Source organism: Mesocricetus auratus, unplaced genomic scaffold (assembly GCF_017639785.1).
Source record: "Mesocricetus auratus isolate SY011 unplaced genomic scaffold, BCM_Maur_2.0 Super-Scaffold_100676, whole genome shotgun sequence".
Lineage (NCBI taxonomy): Eukaryota > Metazoa > Chordata > Mammalia > Rodentia > Cricetidae > Mesocricetus > Mesocricetus auratus.
The window spans coordinates 17,327,048-17,345,990 of NW_024429266.1; the positions used below are offsets into that span (position 1 = coordinate 17,327,048).

The following is an 18,943-nucleotide window of genomic DNA, read 5'->3' on the forward strand; positions in this document are numbered from 1 at the left end:
ACCCCACCTACCTCCCCACCCCCTCACCCCCCCACCCCCACAATGAATCACAAATCTCTGTAACTTCAATTCCAGGGGATCTGCAGACACTTCATGCACATGGCACATATAAAACTCACAAAAGAACACAAATATGAAATTAAAAGTTTTTTTAAACAAAAGGCCTGAGATGGCTCAGAGGTTAAAGTGAGTATTGTTCTTCCAGAGCCCTGAATTGGTTCCCAGCACCCATGTCAAAGAGGCTCACAATTGTTTGTGACTCTAGCTCCAGGAAATCTGATAGCTTCTTCTAGACACTTCCAGCATCTGCACTCACATATGCACATCACACACATTACACACATTACACACAAATGCACACAAGAATATGTCCAAGAACACAGGAGAATATGCCCAAGGATGTCCATGTTATTTTTTACATTAGCAAGAAGATAGCGACAAGTTCCTGAGTGGGTTAAATAATTTTGTGGTTGCCATGGAACTAGAAACATGAAGACATGTCAGAATAAATGAAGATGGAAAGACATCCATAGTATGTGATACCGGCAGCCCTGGGGAACAAGGACATACAACCCCTACATGGTAGGCAGTCTCTCATGGAGAAAGAGGAGGAAGGAAATTTCATATTCCTGCTTTGGCTCCTCAGGAGCCCAGGTCTCCCAAACAACCCTTATCTCCTTAACTGGAAGATAAGTCATATAAAGCATTCACATGTGTGTCCCGCTCTTTTCCAACCAAAAATTTACATTGTTACTTTGAGAAAATCAGATATGATGAAAACTTTTCACAAAGACTCGAAGTCGTTTTGGTTTTGCCTGGGTATATCTAACCACCATTCACAAAAACTGCAATCAAATTCCCAATTTACCACTGATTTCATCTCTGACTTGTAATTTGGCTTAACTCTGAGGCCTTCACTTTCCTTCTCATGCACTGAGGAACGAGGGACAAAAAATACCTCTATGGTCTCTTCGGGTGTTAGGCTCCTACTGTCAAGGAGTATACAATTTTAGTAAGAATAACAATTTGCCATAATTTTTAATGATTGTAAGCACGGTTCTTAAGTGTATTAACCAGTCTGTTATAGCAACTCCATCTATGTGGTAAACACTATTACCTCCACTTTATGCATGAAGACACTGAGGTTCAGAGATTAAGTATATTACCCAAAAATCACATTGTCCTAACACTGTGGAGCTGGAGCCAATTTCCAGGTAACATGGCTCCAGGAACTATAACTATAACCACTCTGAAATGATGCAATAGAGGGTCATTGTCTTGCTGCTTAAGTATCCCTTTAAAAAATGATATTGAGGGGAAAATGTGAGAAGCCAATATTAAAACTGTAGCTGGTAAAATTGTCTCTGTAAAAGGCCAAATGCAAGAATGGAGGAAAAGGTCTTTTCCTGTATATGTACATTTTAGGGTACATTTCTTCCATATGCTGCAATGTGGTCCTATCTACAGACTTCTGTGAACAACAACAAAAAAAATAGCATTAAAAAAATAGATCTCTGCTACAGCACTCTTAGCATTTTTCTTAGAAAAAAAAAAACAGCACCAATTGCACCCCACATTGATGCTCTCAATTTTAATTTCACAGATGAAAGAACTTGGTGTCATCTTCTACAACTGCAGCTGCCTGGTCCTAGATTTACAAAGGATATTCGCTTTATATAGCTCATTAAAATTCAAAAGCAGAGTACCTCAGACCTGGTCCAAGAGACTTTACGGAGTCTATGACAATGAGAAGAAACTTCAACTCCAGTTAAATGAAACCAAGTCGCAAGCCTTTGTGTCGGTGAGTTGTACACCCTCATTGCTTCAAACCCTCAACTTTTGTCCTCCAAAGGCTCTGTATACCAGCCTCTCTGACTCCTCCCAGACCCCCTCACATCCCAATCTCATAGCCTCTTTTTCTTATAACCCACGAGTCCAGTTAGTGCTGCCCATGTGGTGTAAGACCATTGACTGTAACATGGGCAGCATACCAGAGACCACACATGTGAGGAAAACTGACTCTCCCTCCCCTAGAAGCCACAAACTGCCAATAGTCTCAGTTAGAGATGGTCCTTGGGACCCCTCCTGTATCATAGAATGCTGACTGGCTTGATATTATGCAGGTCGTGTATGAGTCCATGAGTACAACAGCCCTGTCATATCCAGAAGATTCTATTGCACAACAGTCCCTACCGACCTCTGGCTCTTCCAATCTTCCTGCACTTTTTTTTTGCAACATTCCCTGAGCCTGTGGGAGTGGTTTGATGAAGATCCCATTGTGGCCATTTTACAAAGAAGACACTAAAACTTTCCAGTGGCACAAGGTCCATCACGTGGGAAGCACCATAGAGGCCCCAACTCTGTGGGCTGACACCACAGCCGATGAGTCCTTCCTCCATGATTCCCAGATGTATCTAACAGGGAAAGTCTGCTGAGACAAATCTGGGGAAGCTAGTATGGAAAACAGACAAAGCCAGAGCTGATGTATTTGCTTGGGGCAGAGCAGCACAAGGCCACCCCTGATGTGTGAGGCTTCTGACTGGTGAAAACCAGCACCCCCCCCGCACCTCTTCACCCCACTACCCTCTCCACCATGATTTCACTGGGAACTGGGATTGTGCATATCTAGGCCTCTGACCCCGGTCTCTCCAAATTCTAGAACAACTAAGGGTTAGCACCTGACCTAGGGTGAGGCTTCACCAGTCGACCTGAACCATATTCCTGAGTTCATTCTGGTGCTCATTGAGTCCTCTCTAATCATGCTCCCACCTGACTTCTGTCCTTTCTCCCTGGATAGGTGCCAGGGTGTTTATGCCAACGACTCTTATGTACCAGAGAACATTTATCAGACAGTAGTACACTACATCGTTTTTACCCTTTAACATGAAAGGATGATCTGAATGCTCAGAAGGGAGTACACGATGGTCAAGATGGTCAAAAGCAGGGTGAACCTGTTTGTCTAAAATAACAGATCCACATAAATGTGAAGGCTTGAAAACGGGTATGAAGGACTTCCACAGAGCACTGAGCCTCTTGGTTGGTTGGTTGGTTGGTTGGTTGGTTGGTTGGTTGGTTGGTTGGTTGGTTGTTTGGTTGTTTGGTTGGCTGGTTGGTTGGTTGGTTTTACATCTCAACCAAAGTTTTCCCTCCCTCCTCTCCTTCAAGTTTCTCCCCCCTCCTTCACCCCTACCCCCATCCCCATCACCATCCACTCCTCCTTTGTTTCTCTTCAGATATGGGATGAACTAGGCACCTCCTCTTCTATTAAGGCTGACTGAGGCAATCCAACAGGAGGAACGTGTACTATAAGCAGCAACAGAGTCAGACAGTGTCGGCTCTCACTATTAGTCTCACAAGGAGACCTAGTTATGCAATTGCAACATATTTCCAGAGGGCCTCAGTCGGTCCCAGTCAGGTTCCCTGAATCAGTTCAGTCTTTGTAAGCCACTATGAGCCCAGGTTAGCTGGTTCCGAGGGGGTTTTGTGGTGCCCTTGTCCCTACTGCCTCCTACAAAATGCAGTAGCAGGTGGAATCACTACAGAGACCCCTCTAGAAGCAGCATTTGCACTGTATCTCAAGATAACAATAGTACCCAAAGCCTAAGTGTATTCCTAATCTGTATATAGCAGCAATAGGCAACAAGGTGATAGGATGCCTCAAACAAGGGATCCAGAGCAATATATGAGAGGCTACAAGAAATAAACAAATGCATGGGCAGCCCTTTGGACAATCATGTGGCTTGAATCTTAGAGATAAGTGAGGAAGATTCTTGTCTATATGTAAAGGATGGGTTGCTTTTGTCAATTCTAACACTGCCATATCTACCACAGAGAGCCTCAAGTCCTTAGCTAAACCCACTGAACTTGTAAGATCTTTGTTCTGACCCCTCATCACTGGAAATGAGAGTGCATCTTCTCTCTAATCTAGGGAAACTTTAAAATTGAGTTTCTATCTGAAAGATAGCTAGAAAATGAACTGACAAACACATATTCTGGTAGTTAGCCTTTTAAAATTACATAATGCTTATTTTCTATTTTTATTTCTTTAATTCGATTTAGTATTTTATTTTCCCATTAATAATATCAATTCTACCTTTAATTTAAATCCAAAAATACTAAGTAAAACTAATTTTGACCATCGATCTAACAGAATTAATACCTATAATCTATAAAGACATCAAAAATTGAACACCCCAAAACTGTCATCCTATCAATAAATGAGCAGATGAGTCAAGCAGAAAATTTTCAGAGGAAGAAAAACAAATGGCTAGTAAAAATATGAAAAAAAACTCACCATCTTTAGTCATCATGGAAATGCAAATTAAAACTACATTTAGAATCTATCTCACCGAAGTTAGAATGGCTATCATCAAGAACACAAATGACAGAAAATGCTAGTAGGGCTGTAGAGAAAGGGAGACACATGTATACTGTGCCTGGTGATATAAAAGTGTATAACTACGGTGAAAATCAACAGGAGGTTCCTCAAAAAACCTGAGAAGAGCGTAACCATATGATCCAGCTACATCACTCCTGATCATCTATTGGAAGGAATTTAGGTCAACACATTACAGAGACACTTGTAGATCCTTGTTTATCGTTACATTATTCACAGAATGTAAGATGTAGAACCAGCCGAAATACCCCTCAGCAGATGAAAGGATTAAAAAAAAATTGTGCGCGCATGCACGCACGTGCGTGCGCGCACACACACACACACACACACACACACACACACACACACAAATTCATTCCAGGAAAATGGGTGGAGAGGAGATATAAATTAGCCATGATTCAGAAAGACAAATTTCATGCTTTCTCTCATTGTCTTAGTTAGCTTCCTATTGCTGTGATAAGACACCATGGCCAAAGTCTACTTGAAGAGGAAAGGGCTTATGCAACTGGCATCGTGTAGTCCATCATACAGGGAAATCAGTGCAGGAACTCAAGGTAGGGATCTGGAGTCAGAAGCTGATGCAGAGGCTATGGAGAAGTGCTGCTTACTGGCTTGCTCAGCCTGCTTTCTTGTACTATTCCATGACCACCAGCCCAGGAATAGCACCATCTACAACGATCTGGACTCTCCCACATGAATCATTGATCAAGACAATACCTCACAGAGTTGCTTCCAGGCCCATCTCATGAAAAGATTTTTTTCTATTAAAATTTCCTCTTCCCAATATATCTTGATTTATGTCAAGTTGACAAAATTCAACCAGCATACTCATATGCCATTAAGATTCATACATATACATATTTATGTGTGTACACACACAACACACACACACACACATACACACACACCTGATTTTGAGGAGATATAAAGTCTAACCTGTATTTTTTTTAACCACTAGAGAAGCCCCACCTTCGGAGCTGGCTTCTTGCTCTCATTCCAGTGTTATAAGAGCTTTGTGATTATTTGTGGTGATTCCCCCATAATTTTATAAGGCACTAAAGATTGCATACCTTCTCTATAACTGATTATCCTAGGACCTCACTCAGTGTGTTGGAAGCAGCAATAAATAAATAAATGTTAAACTGGGTTTGTTGGTAGTAATAGTGATGTAAAATTCCAGAATGTATATAGCTTCTTCAGTAATATATGCCAAGCAAATGCCAAGGAAACTAATTTAAGTTCAATATATTTGTTATAAAAAATCTTAAGATAGTACATCATATTTTTGGAAGCTGACAGTCCTGAAACTAAGTTGAACACAAGCAGAGAACATATGAAGACTTGAAGAATTACCAGTCCTAAAATTATATTTTTGATCCTTCCTAAGTACAATTAAATGCAAATTTCCAGTTATGATATAGAGTTCTGATTCTTCCTAACTCACTATAATTAAATACAAATTTCCAGCTATGATATAGATTTTTCTATCACTCCTAACTCACTAAAATTAAATACAAATTTCCAGTTATGATATAGAGTTTTGATCATTCCTAGCTCACTAAAATTAAATAAAATTTCCAGTTATGATAAAAATAAAAATTATTTATAATTTCCTCATGAACCACAAATTGGTACGTGGTTAGCTTTATCTTTATGACTTCTAGTGCCTGGGTACCATTTAATTGTAATTATCATATATTTGAACTCAGAAGATGGCAATGGGTGATGGTGGGGTTTATGTCTTGTAGATTTCTGTTCACAGACCTTAATGTACTTGAAAAAGTTGCGTATTTGCTTTATAGGCCAAAGCTTCATTTGTCTATTGTTTGTTTATATTGATCTGGATTCGAGATGGGTTCCACTTCTTGTTCTAATTCAGTTCATCCACCTATCAGTCATGCAGACTGAGCTGTATTAGCTGTGAGGGGATGACACTGGAAAGAACTCAGGGCTGCTAAGGGAAAAAAGTATCATACTATATTCCTTCATAAGCTTCCACTTTATACCAGTACTTACATTTTAGCAGCTTTATCGAGATATAAATTATTTACTGTGAACTTAGTCCTTTTGGAGTTTATAGTTCAGTGAGCTTTGGTGTATCCAGAAGGTCCTGCAGTCATGGGCACCATCAAATTTTAGAATGCTTTCTTCGCCACAAGGGACCTGCCATAATCATTAGCAATTGAATTCTGTTTTCCCCTCCCTCAGCCCTGGAAACAACTGTTCCAAACCTTTGTGTATCTTCCCTTTCATGGAGATTCTATCTATATGTAGTATACAAAATGTAGTCTTTTGTGACTTTTTTTAACCTAGCATGTTCCAAGCATGTTATAGCATGGATTTATGGATTTATAGGCAGTTCCTTTGCTTCTTTTCAAGGCTAAATAGTATTGTACTGTAAATATGCCATATTTTGTTTAAGTGCGTGTTGGTTGGTAGACATTTGGTGTTTCTATATTCGAGCTCTTGTTCATATGTCCCCTGTGAACATTCATATCCAATATTATATCTAAATACATTTTCAAGTCTCTGGGGTTTGTACTTAGGAATAGAATTTCTGATTGTTCATCATTTTGAGGTACTATTAAACTGCTTTCCAAATGGGTTGTACCACTCTGAAATCCCACCTGCCATGTGTTCATGTTCCTGTCAACTCTTTTTTTTATTTCTGTCTCATGTTAGCCTTTCTGGTAGGTGTGGCTTAAGTGTTGCTGTGTGCTGATTACATCTTTTAGTTGTACTCAATGTCTACTGGGAGAGCTCCTAGAGAGGTTTTCTACATTCTTTGTACAAAGCCCTTAGAATTAGAAATTTGCAAATCTTCTCTCCTATTTTGTGGGTTTTCTTTTCATATTTGGTTATATCTCAATGTATATACTCCAGAAAGACAGCATGACCATTTTGAAAACCAGGAGACAACTGTGAAGTAAATCAGAAACCTATTAAATTCTCAACAAAGCATACATCCAACACTTACTGATCCAAGAGAAAACCTATATTAAGCCAGATACGAGGTGCCTCAAGAATGCTTGATTGGTAAAGGCAGGTGAAACATAAAACGGGCTCTGCAGTCTTGCCTTGCACTTCAACTGTGGAATAAAGGAACACACCTCACCAGGATTATCATATTCCTTCTAGAGTGCTGAGAGGGATATAGTAGCCACTTCTCTGCACAGTGGGAGCCAATTAGCATCCCAGCAGAGCTGTTCATCATTCATTTGTGTTGCTATATATCAAGGAACATTATACTGCTTATGGCGGTAGAACCAAGCCCCCAGATGCAAGTACATTGGTGTAAACAATCATACTTTCCCTTAACATACACATGGAGTACCTGCCAAGCCCCAGGCAGGTGCTAGGCAAAGGGAACTCAGAAAAGACTAAGGCAGATTAATGCTTAATAATGACTTCCACATATGTTTGGAGGGAAAATTTAGAATGAAGGTACTCCAACTAGGAATAGAGGTTAGGGTGAGACAAACCTGCAACATTTATCAATTCATGAAATACATTCATGTTCATTTCACAGCTACTTACTGAGCATGTAAGGTGTGCATAGTACAAGGTACAGGAACTGCACACAAAAATAGGTACAGCTCAAGAGCTGGAAGATATGCAAGCAGCCAACAAATGAAGCAGCGTTATGTATCAGGTGCCAGAAGGAAGCTCCACAATGCACCGATCTCACCTTATCCAAGGACACATGCCACTTGCCTAGACCTGAGCCTGGAGCATGGCAGACACTTGGGAATATCTGCCAATAGAGCAACAGCGTGCCCATTCCGCACCCAGAAAACAGACTATTCTCCTACTCAGTCCTCGGAGTGCACCAGTGCGAGACTGTGTGACTCTTATTAACTCCATTAAGAAGCAGACTAGCCATGCCTAGTGGTGCTTGTAATCCCAGGATTTAGAGGCTGGAGGATTGCTACAAATTGAAGGTCAGCTTGGATTACAGAGAGATTTCCAGGAGAGCTGAGGTTACATAGTGAGAGTCTGTCTCATGAAAGGAAGGAAGAGAGGGAGACAAAGGGGACAGGAAATGGGTATAGAGCGAGAAAGAAGGAAGATTCAAGTAGACAGAGTATTCATTCTTGAGCTCTAAGTCTGGAATCAGGCCTAAATCACCAAAGCCTTCACTCTTCCCCTGACATCAGGGCACAGTGGTCCCCAACCATTCCCCACCTAAATGTGCTTCTCTCCAAAAGCAAAGCCCAGATGGGATCCCAGGATGAAACTCTAGAAGTTCTTAACTGAAACAAAACCACGAGTGTTTTGATATGTTTTAGAGCTCAGGAACCTGTCCAAAGAGAAGTTTCTCAGCTGCTCCATGGAACCCTGAGCTATAGCTAAGACAGACAAAACAGACTGTGGAAATTAAATCATTTGAATGTATGATTTTAATGATATAGGAAAATGAATAAACACAACCCCTAAGATCAAGCTAGAAACAGTCTGGCTGACAGAGAGGCAAGCTTAAGCAATTATATCTCTGAATGTGCTAAATAAGGTAGAAAGTAAATTCTGGAGGTGGATCATGGGAAGGATTGTACAGCAGGGCTGAGTCACCAATGTCCTTGGACAACTTGATTGAAATGGTGAAGCCGGGACTGGGGATATAGCTCAGAGGTAAAGTTCTTGCCTAGCCTAAGGAAAGCCCTGGTTCCCACCAGCCCAGGGATGGAGAGATGGAGTGAAAAAAAAAGGACGATGGAAGAGAGGAAGGGAGTTGATAAGAAAGAAAAAGAAACACATAGCCAAGGAGCCCAGAGGTAGCCTCTGTCTGAAGATCTAAGAAAGCAAGAAAATGTTTCGTGGAAGACATGTATTTGAGCTGGAATTCAGAGAGCGATTCAGTAGGACAAACAGGGAAGCATGTCACCGAGAGGGCCTAGCTGAGCAAATGTCAAGAAGCAGAGGTGACAAGGACACAGTCATGGGCTGGGAATACAGGGCTGGGGACAGGATAACAGCCAGGGATCCTCATCCCGAGACAGGAGTTCATCCTGAAAGCCAAGTGTACCTAGCTGTTAAATGTCATACAGACAAGGCTATGGGTTAGGAAGAGAATGTGAATGCACCACCTGCCAAGAATGGCAGTCTATCTTCCTTCAGAAAATAAAATAGCTAAGCAGAAGTATACCTGGCTGGCCAGGAGGACTTTATTATTTACCTTTCTCATTGCTGTGTCCAAATACCTTACAAAAGCAACTGGATGCAGGAAGGGTTTATTCTGGCTTACAGTTAGTTCTAGGGAGGTCCATCGTGGTGGTGAAGGCATAGACACAGAAGGATGGGTCAGACGCCCGCATGACATCTGCATCTGGGCAACAGCAGAAGCCTAATGCTGGTGCCCAGCCTGCCTTCTCATTTTATGCAGTTTGGTGTTCCAGCCCACAGTAAAGGTGGTAAACCTCAGTTTACCTAATCCAAAAATTCTCTCAAAGTCGTGCCCATGACCTGATCTCTTCAATAATTCTAGAGCCTGTTGTGTTGACAATCACTAATAGCCATCACAAGGACTGTTAGGTGCCTAGAAGGTGTTTACCCTTTATATGCCCCTGTGTAGCCACTTTGCCCCTTCTGGGGGGTGGTATTCATTCTGTGAGCCATGTGATAGGATGAGATTCCCATCAATGCAGGGTGAGGCACTGGGGACAAATGACTTGGGAACTATTATTGTCCCATGCTGCCTTGTAGTCCAGGCAGTTCCAAGATACAATTATCCTCTTTTTCGTGCACCTATGCTTCCCACAGGGAACTGCTTGTCAGAGAAAGACTGGACCTACAAGAGACACTCTGTCCAGTCCTCCCCACTAGAAAAACCCTGAAGATCCTGAAGTACATCTTCCCTTTGCTATACCCAACTGCATCTACAAACGACCTCAGACATGAGAAAAATGCCTCCAGCGCAATTTGCCTTTTTCCCATTTTGCTGATGTCTGGTACAATATCTTTCTTCTCTGACTCTCTTGATGGATTTGGGCAGCAGAGTAACCTTGGTTTCCCTTGGAGAGTTATAGATGAACTTTTCTACAATCAGCATTCCTCTTCCCAACTCCATGAAAAATCCAGAAAAAAAGAAAAATTTTGGATTTGTGTCTTGAATATTTTTATGGCCAACATCACTTCTCAGATGAAATGACTTCTAGAATAAATTGCTTACTCTACATGTATGTAAGTCCGCAAATAATAGTTTAGAAAATTCTCAGCCACACAACAGGAGGCATTCTAGAATCACCTAGGGCTGAGAGAGGTTGCAAGGCGTGCATGGAATCGAAAATTCCCTCCTGAGACAGACTTTGAGAACTTGAGACACATCCTGCCTTAACGTTGACAAATTGTGAACTAGCTTTGTTATAAACTTATCAAGAAATGGAAAGGAAACTGGGGTGGTGGTGCATGGAAGAGGCAGACAGATCTCTGTAAGTTCAAGGCCAGTCTGGTCTACAGAGCTAGTTCCAGGGCAGCCAAGGTACACAGAGAAACCCTGTCTTGAAAAACAAAAAGCAAACAAACAAACAAAAAGAAAAGCAGAGAAAAGGTTTGCATACCACGTAATTAACAATAAACCAACACCTGTCAACACAAATAAAACCATTTTAAATCCACAGATGCCTATAGTTCAACTATAACATCTTGGGTTTTATATCTTCACAGAATTCTCCCAAACTCTTTTGTCCTAAAAACAGAAGCTTTGACATCGATGCCATCTACAGTGTGATTGATGATGCCAAGCAGTACGTGTACATTGCTGTCACGGACTACCTGCCTATCTCCAGTACCAGCACAAAAAGGTCAGGGGCTTTCCAGTGTGTTCTATGAGATGCTCAGGCCACTGGGCTCTGAGATGCTGTCGTGCTGTAGTGTGCACCTGCAATTTGTCCGTCATGCGTTTCTTCTCCAAGTGTGTCCAATTTAAAGGCTCTCACTCTGCAGGAGTACCTCACTAGTTTATCCTACAGGCACGGGAGCAATCTCAGAAAGAAGGTTGGGTAAATGTCGCTTTGAAAATTACCTAAAGAGAAAAGCATATCCCTCTGTGCCCTCAAGAATGAGGAGGAGAAAGGAATTTAAAATACATGTTTTCAGACAGTATGAGAAGAAGAGTATCTTTACAGTGGATAAGCTCTCAATTTCTCACTGTCTGACCACATAGTAACTTGGAAATGATTCAGGGGCTGAGCATGTGACAAAGCTCTCGGGAGAATAATGACACATAATGTGGGACCATACCCAGGAATTCCCTCTTTCACTTGCTTGCTGCAAGGGCAGATCTTTGGGTGCTTGTCGGTGTTTTTCAATAATTAGTTTAACCAGGAAACACTTTGAAAATGCATATTTCTGACTGCAAATGAAGACTTTCATCATTCGGGAAATTATAATTTCAAAATAACCATTTAGTGAGTTTAAATGATTAAGTGTGCCGTATATTACTTGAATATTTTTCATCTTGCCAGTCCCACATATGCATAATGTGTAGCATCTCTATGCAAATGACTGTAAGATTGCAAAAAGCCTGCCAGAAATGGGTCACTTCATAACAGTGGGAAAGCATTTTGAGCTATAAGAGGCATGTTATTAAGACAGAGCCACTTTAAGACATTATGCATCTTCTGAATGTTCATGGATTTTCCCACACACTTTCCCATAATTCCTATGCCTCCTCTTTATGCCCCTCTTGTTTCTCATTTATTTGGCTTTAGACTAATTTTTAGATGTCAGCTTTCCTCTGGAAACATAGCACATTGTGCCTGGTTGTCCTGTTACCAAGGAGTATGGGGGACCAAGTTCATATGGTTCTAGGATGGTGATGGCTCAAAACTAATAAAACTTTGTTCCGTGGCCTTCTGTGGCCAAAACTAAGGCCTTTTGCAGTCTGGGGCGGGAGGGTTGTGGTGTGTGTTGGTGGACACCTGTATTCCCAGATTTGGTGAGGCTGAGACAGGAGGGTCACGAGTTCAGGATAGTCCAAGGCTACATCATTTAAGTCCAGGATAGGTTACAGGTTGAAACCTTGTCTCAATGAAACAAAAATCTTACAAGTAGGGGAAAATGTAACCAAGTCCAAAGATCCAGAGACCAATCTGAAAGTTCTTATCTTAGTTATTTATTATTCGGACGGTTGTTCAAATACTTCATGTATTGTGTGTAAAGATGCCATGATGAAACTCATTGTTTCGTGGGCTAACCTTAAAAAATTAATTTAAAAAGAAATATTTATTTACCTCAAATATAGAGGTAGTCAACAGACAAAAGAAAGTTTCCACCAAGCCCATCTCAGCAAATAAACAAGCTTACTGGGAGTATCTACAGGCACATGGACAGAAGCAAAATTCAAACCTATATGCCCACTTTAGGCATGGTCAGTGGCACAAGTATCTAAGAGCTCTCCCTACAACTTCCAGCTTTGTAAACAAAAGGGCACCAAAGATAAATACATAGCTCAAACATTCAGATCATGATTACATTCTTCTCAATCATACAAATAAAACTTGTCTTGCATTTATTTAATCCTAAAATGGGGTGTTCAAAAGGGAATTTGGTGTGTTTGTAGAATTAATTAACATCTTAGACTTAAAATTTCATCTCTGCATTGCCAAATACCTACATGAAAGGAGGAAAGTTATGAACTCTCAAGAAAGAAATGAACTAAATATACATCACCAGTTAGAGACAATGTTGGGATTGCTGCTTTTCAAGCTAGCAGACAGTGTGATGATGATGCAATAAATCCTGCAGTTCAGAAAAAAAAAACCCTCAGAATCTCAGATGGAGATTTGGCTCAGGCAGAGAGCACTTGCCTAATGTTTGCAAGGCTCTGGGTTCATTCCCCAGCACCACAAATGAACAGTGACCACCAAAGCTAATGAATGAGGGCAAGGCATGATGGCAGGTGTGAAGATGCTACCGTAAAACCTATTTATTACCTTGGATGCTAATCTAAAAATTTATTCTTAAAATTACATTTTAAAACTGGAAAGCCCAATTTCACTTGTTCCTGCCAGAGCCAATGAACACTCTTTCTCTCAGTGATTCACTAGGTCTCAGTTTGGAGCTGTCCCTGATTTGTCTCTTCAGTCATGTGAATGCATCTTTCAGAAGGACATAGGTACATTTGTAAAGGACGCATGAACATGTCCTCCCCTCCTGCAGTTTGACCACGGTCTAAAATTATCAAATGGAAAGTTCTGGAAAAAAGAGCAATTTGTGGAGGGGAATGAATATGATCAAAATATATTGTATGGTATTCTCAAGGGAGTAATAAAACACAATTTTTTAAAATTCAATTTTTGAGTTTTAAATAGCTTTTATTATAGTATATTATATTGCTAAAATTGTTGTGCTTTATTAGTTATTATTGCCAGTGCCTTATTTGCTGAGTCTGCACATTGAAGAACAGGGAGAGAACATAGGGTATCTGGTAGTATCTGAAGTTTTCCAGGCCTTTCCTGGGAGTCTCTGGAAGATCCCCCTGGGCAAGGAGAAACTACTATACTAACAGCCTTCATTCATGTATAAATTTAACAACTGTCTGTTGAGATGTGTGCATTTATGATTACAGAGAGCATGAATGCATGTGGTCCCTGGAATGCTATTTGAAGTGGGGAGAGGGACACGGGGAAGATTATTGGAACACAGATATATAAATGAAACCAAGGTGTTTGCAGAAAATAGTACAGTGAAAGGCACCCACAATGCCATGTCAGGATTAGAGGATCTTACTGAGCAAGTGTTGCTTAAATTACATCATAAAAAGTTCATGAAGCAGATAAATGGAGGGGAGTGGGAAAAGGGATTTTTCCAGGTAACAGGAACAGTGTGAGAAAACTTCAGAGTGGAGGAAAGGGCTCAGTGTCGGATCACAGAACCCAAGATAAGGCATTGAGAAACCACGCTGGAGAGGAAGCAGGGATGGAAGACAAGGGGGGGCGGGGTGGGTTAGGGGAGGCTTCTCACTAGACAATCTCACAATCTGGGGGAGGCTGTGGTGTTTTAATGAAAGGAGTAACAAAACCATACCTGTTTTTAAGCAGTCGTGTTGGTGGCTGTAGAGGGCAGGGGGGGTCAGATAGAGAGAGGTTCAGACAGAGAGAAGCCCCCAGAGATGCCGTGGTTACAGCACCGACAGGTCACAGTTCCCAATTACATGGCCTGAGTTTAAGCAGCAATGAAGTCTTGAATCAGGGCACTATTTGAATGAGAAAGCCGAATCCCTGCAAAGACACGAGAGAAGGCATGGTTGGAGGCTGAGTTAAGACAGGACAACTTGCTGATTTCTATTAACACGAGGATTAAGTGACACATCTGAAATCACATGATGGGGACGGGGTGGAGCAGAAGGCCACATGCACACCTTAAGCCTAGAGGCCAAGTGGTAGTGGAAACTCATGGCAAGAGCTGAGAAGCTGTGTCTTCTGGACAAACTGGTGTGGGAAGAGGCTTAGCAGGCAGAGGAAACTGTTGGCCTGATGGAGGACTCCCAGCGTGCAGCTCAGAGGAAGGAGAGAGAGGAGCTGTGGGAGGCTGGGTCTGGGGAGATGGCACTAAAGACATCTGGAAATAAGAGCACTGGGCAACTCAGATAACAGGAGTTCACTGGAGAGTAAGGGAAGTCATCAAAGGATACAGGCTGGCATGACATCCAGGAAGAGGTGTGTGGGGTTCCTAGCTAACCCTGCCCCAGAATAGATGCTTACACCACATTATAAGGCCTGGAAAGCCTTGGAGGCTTACTGAGGACAATCCAAGGCAGTCAGTCTATCTGAGCACTAGCTCCACATGGCTTCACCCCGTGGGCCTGAGACTTTCTACAAGCTCCATATGTAACCCTGGTATAAGACCTTCTATAAGGAGATGCCTGACTCCAAAGGCCTGCGTCACCCATCTATCCCGCAAGACGGCTGGCGTGTTACAGAATAGAGCGACGCACAGAGGAGCAGCGAAGCATTCTGTTGTTTGGTAAAAAAATTTTTCTCAAAGAGTTTTCTTCATTTGTTTTCTGCAGGACATACTGGCCAGATTTGGACGGGAAAATAAGAGAAGCATTAGTTTTACGAAGCGTTAAAGTCCGGCTCCTCATTAGCTTCTGGAAGGAGACTGACCCTCTCACATTTAACTTCATTTCGTCTCTTAAAGCTATTTGCACTGAAATAGCCAACTGCAGTTTGAAAGTTGTAAGTGTTTTATTGACCATGTTACTAAATAAAAAGGGTTTTATTCCCTGTGTGTGTCTATGAAAGCACACACCATACACACACAGGTGTTCTTCCTGAGACATCTGTCAACATGTGATGACAGGGTCTCTGAAGTATCCATTTTGAATCATAGCTTCCAACTTATCCCTGACCCTCAATATCTCGAGACAGAGGGTCTCTGGCTATGTGTGTTCAGAAGGGTAGCTGCATCACACTGGGACAAAAGGAATAGCCTTGAGGACTATCCTGGTCGGACAATCTCAGCACCCATTATCTATTTTCCTTCCTTCCCATAACAGGGTACCCTAGAGTTTCCATCCCTATCTCTCTACAACTCTTGTACTTAGCTTCAATTTTTAAAACTGAAGCTGACACCCCCATGTCTGTGAGTTCACAAATCATTGTAAGTATTGGAACTAGGAAAACAGATTTGTGGTTATAACCAGTCACCTGTCTTTCGGGCCATATTTGAACGTCTATGAAATATCCAAGACAGGATAAGGGTGTTAGCTAGGATTTGAAATCAAATACTCGAGTGGAAGCAGAGGTTGACACAGGGGAGCCAGCAAAGGCCCGAGAGACCAGTCCAGCTGTGTATGGCGCCTCTTCATAGAGACGAGAATGCTATGGTTATTTCATCTCAGGGACAGCATCATCCAGGACACTGAAGTGGCACTCAGGACTCCAAGGAAATCAGATGACACAGAAACCAGATGTCTAGTTACTGTCTCTTCCTAATGTCTGACATGAAACTAGTAGTGTTCAAAATATGTGCTAAAGTGGTATTCACAAATGAAGGCAGTTAAAAAAATAAAGCAGAGGATCTAGTAAAGGCAGTGATAAGATAGGCTCTAGTGCCAGGGAGAAGAGCAAAAATTACTCAGAGCAATGCCCAAGTCATTTTTTTCTCTGGTGAGTTTCATTGTGGCTATTCACAGAAGCATTGTTTATAGGAGCATGGGCCCTACATGAGTAGCTTCACGCCTGAAGAAAATGCCTCTCCCTTCCCCTTCAAGCACAAACTGCTCATAAATCACCAGGGAAGGGTGGTACCACATGATCTGGATCCCCTGCTTCCATGACAGACTGTTGATAGACCCAGTCTTATGGATTTTTTGTTCAGGTTATCACAGTTTATTTTAAATTCAAAGGTGCCACAGCTATGTCATGCCAAGAAGTGAGGGTTTTCCACCTCTCCTGCTCCTTCTCCCATCTCTCAAGAGGTCCCATGTGCCTTGGAGTATAGATGTTCCATCTATAGCTGGGCATTCAGTAGTCATTTCTCCTCGATATCATGAGTCTCTATATTAACTACTGACCACGACAAAAAGATGCTTCATAGACCAAAGCTGATAGCAAAGTTAATATATGTACATGCACATAGCTATTTAGATGACAATTTGACAGGCACAGCATGCCCAGTGAGCAAAACAAAGGCAATGACTTTCCCAATAGGCCAATAGGGCATACGTCCTTCCAAGTTGTGGGCCTTTGCCCTGGTTTACAGTACCAGACATGGGCTCCCTCCTATGGATCAAGCATGGTTCAGATTTTTCTTAGTTATTTTCTATGATCTGGTATCCCCCAGTGAACAACATGCATCCCGTAGGCCAGTGAGTGAAATCAGGGGATCTTCTGTCAAGTTTATGAGGTTTCCAGGAGCTTGGCACACAGCATGGTACATTCCCTCCCACAGTCACTCTTGATTTCTCTTCATCCAAAGTCAGGAGTCTTGCCCACCATGCTGCTTCCTGCTTCCACAGCATGCTGGCTATAAGGAAAGAGGAAGCCACTGTAGTAGCCTCTGCAGAATACCGTAGGCTTCACAATTTTGGACACAGATGGTCATGAATCTTGAATAAGCCATACATTAATAGCTCACTGCTGGCCATTTTATAAAACAGAGGCCATGTATTTTTAAATGTCAAGACAAGCATGGGTGGGAAGGAAACATGGCCCCATCATCTAGGACACAGATGGCTAGTGAGCTCTTACAAGAAAAGTAGGGTATAGAAACTTTGGATACAGTATGTCTGTAGGAGGCACAGAGCCCTGACAAGGCATATAGATGGTTTGGGACCAGCAGGGGTCTCTGTCTCTAAGTAGATGCTCTCTCATCACCTGCTCAGATGTAGCTTGATATCATTGAGGACATCAGAAGGAGACTGCTACTTGCACAATTGTCACAGTTCAGGCCTACAGAGATGTCTTCGCAAATACAAACATGCACTGTTCTTGGGAAGTACCAGAGTTCAGTTCCCAGCATCCACATCAGGTGATTCAGATGACTTACAACTATCAAGACCTCCAGCTCCAGGGAATTCAATGTCCTGTCCTCGGTGGGCAACTGCACTTACATGCATCTACCCACACTTCAACATCAATACATAATTAAAATTTTTTTAATCTAACAATATTTTCACAGATAACTTGAAGTATTTTATTTAAGAAATTACCTCAATTCTCTTTGATCTCTTTGCTTCTCTCCCAACACATTAGATCTCTAACACTGTCAAAGACTGGTCTGGTTTCTGCTGTCTCAGAAATCTCCCCCCATGAAGCTCAGAATAGCTTTTTGGAAAATCTAAATGGGCTACCCTTCTCCCAGCATAAAGTATAAGACTAGACCAATTCTCAGCATTTCCCCAACACAAATTAGAACAAGCAGAACCTTAAAATTACACATGAAGTCTCATCTTCCACATCTGCCCTCTGCCTCTCCTCCCTTCCAGGACACAGAGGCTAGAGCTGATAGATCTTCTAGAATCCATGTTCTCCACTGCAGTGGGGATCTGAGACCCTTGACTTCAATGTGTGTCTCCTCTACGCTCAACCTTCAGAGTCCCATGGCCTCATTCACAATGGACACGTCATTCAATGCTGGCCAAATTTCTGATTCCTGCCTTCACTATACTCAGGCCTCATTTCCCAAGCTCCTCCATTTTTGGCCTTGGGTGCAGTAGAATGCTATGATGATGATGATGATGATGATGATGATGATGATGATAATTTCATGCTGACATTAGAATTCCATAGTTTGAATTTGTGATTTTTTTGATTGCCCATTCAAAAAGTCTGTGAAATTAGGTGTTACAACAGAAACTATTTGTTCTTGTGGGAAAATCTCTTTTGACCTTTGTGGATTCTCAGATGAATCAACTAGTCATTGACATAATGTATGCACTGGGTGAGAATATTCATTCAGTTTGTTAGCATGCATGACACGGAGCGCCTGGAGGCTGCTGCTAGTGCCAGTGTGCCCTGCTGAATAAGGCAGTGACAATTAAACAACCTTCTTGTTCGTACCCTGTTCAGAGAAGGAATTTTATGTTCATTTGTTAGCTTTGCA

At 41.8% G+C, this 18,943-nt stretch overlaps 1 protein-coding gene across 10 annotated transcripts in view; it reads left to right on the forward strand.

The window, feature by feature from the left end:
* Positions 1–18,943, forward strand: part of Pld5 (phospholipase D family member 5) — a 296,385-nt gene that overhangs the window by 268,381 nt on the left and 9,061 nt on the right. For all 10 annotated transcript variants that reach the window (XM_005078165.4, XM_040738384.1, XM_013119132.3 and 7 more), the window contains 3 exons: positions 1,604–1,801; positions 11,057–11,193; positions 15,405–15,573. In XM_005078165.4, the coding sequence (XP_005078222.1) occupies positions 1,604–1,801; positions 11,057–11,193; positions 15,405–15,573 (504 nt within the window). The remainder of the gene's footprint in view (positions 1–1,603; positions 1,802–11,056; positions 11,194–15,404; positions 15,574–18,943) is intronic.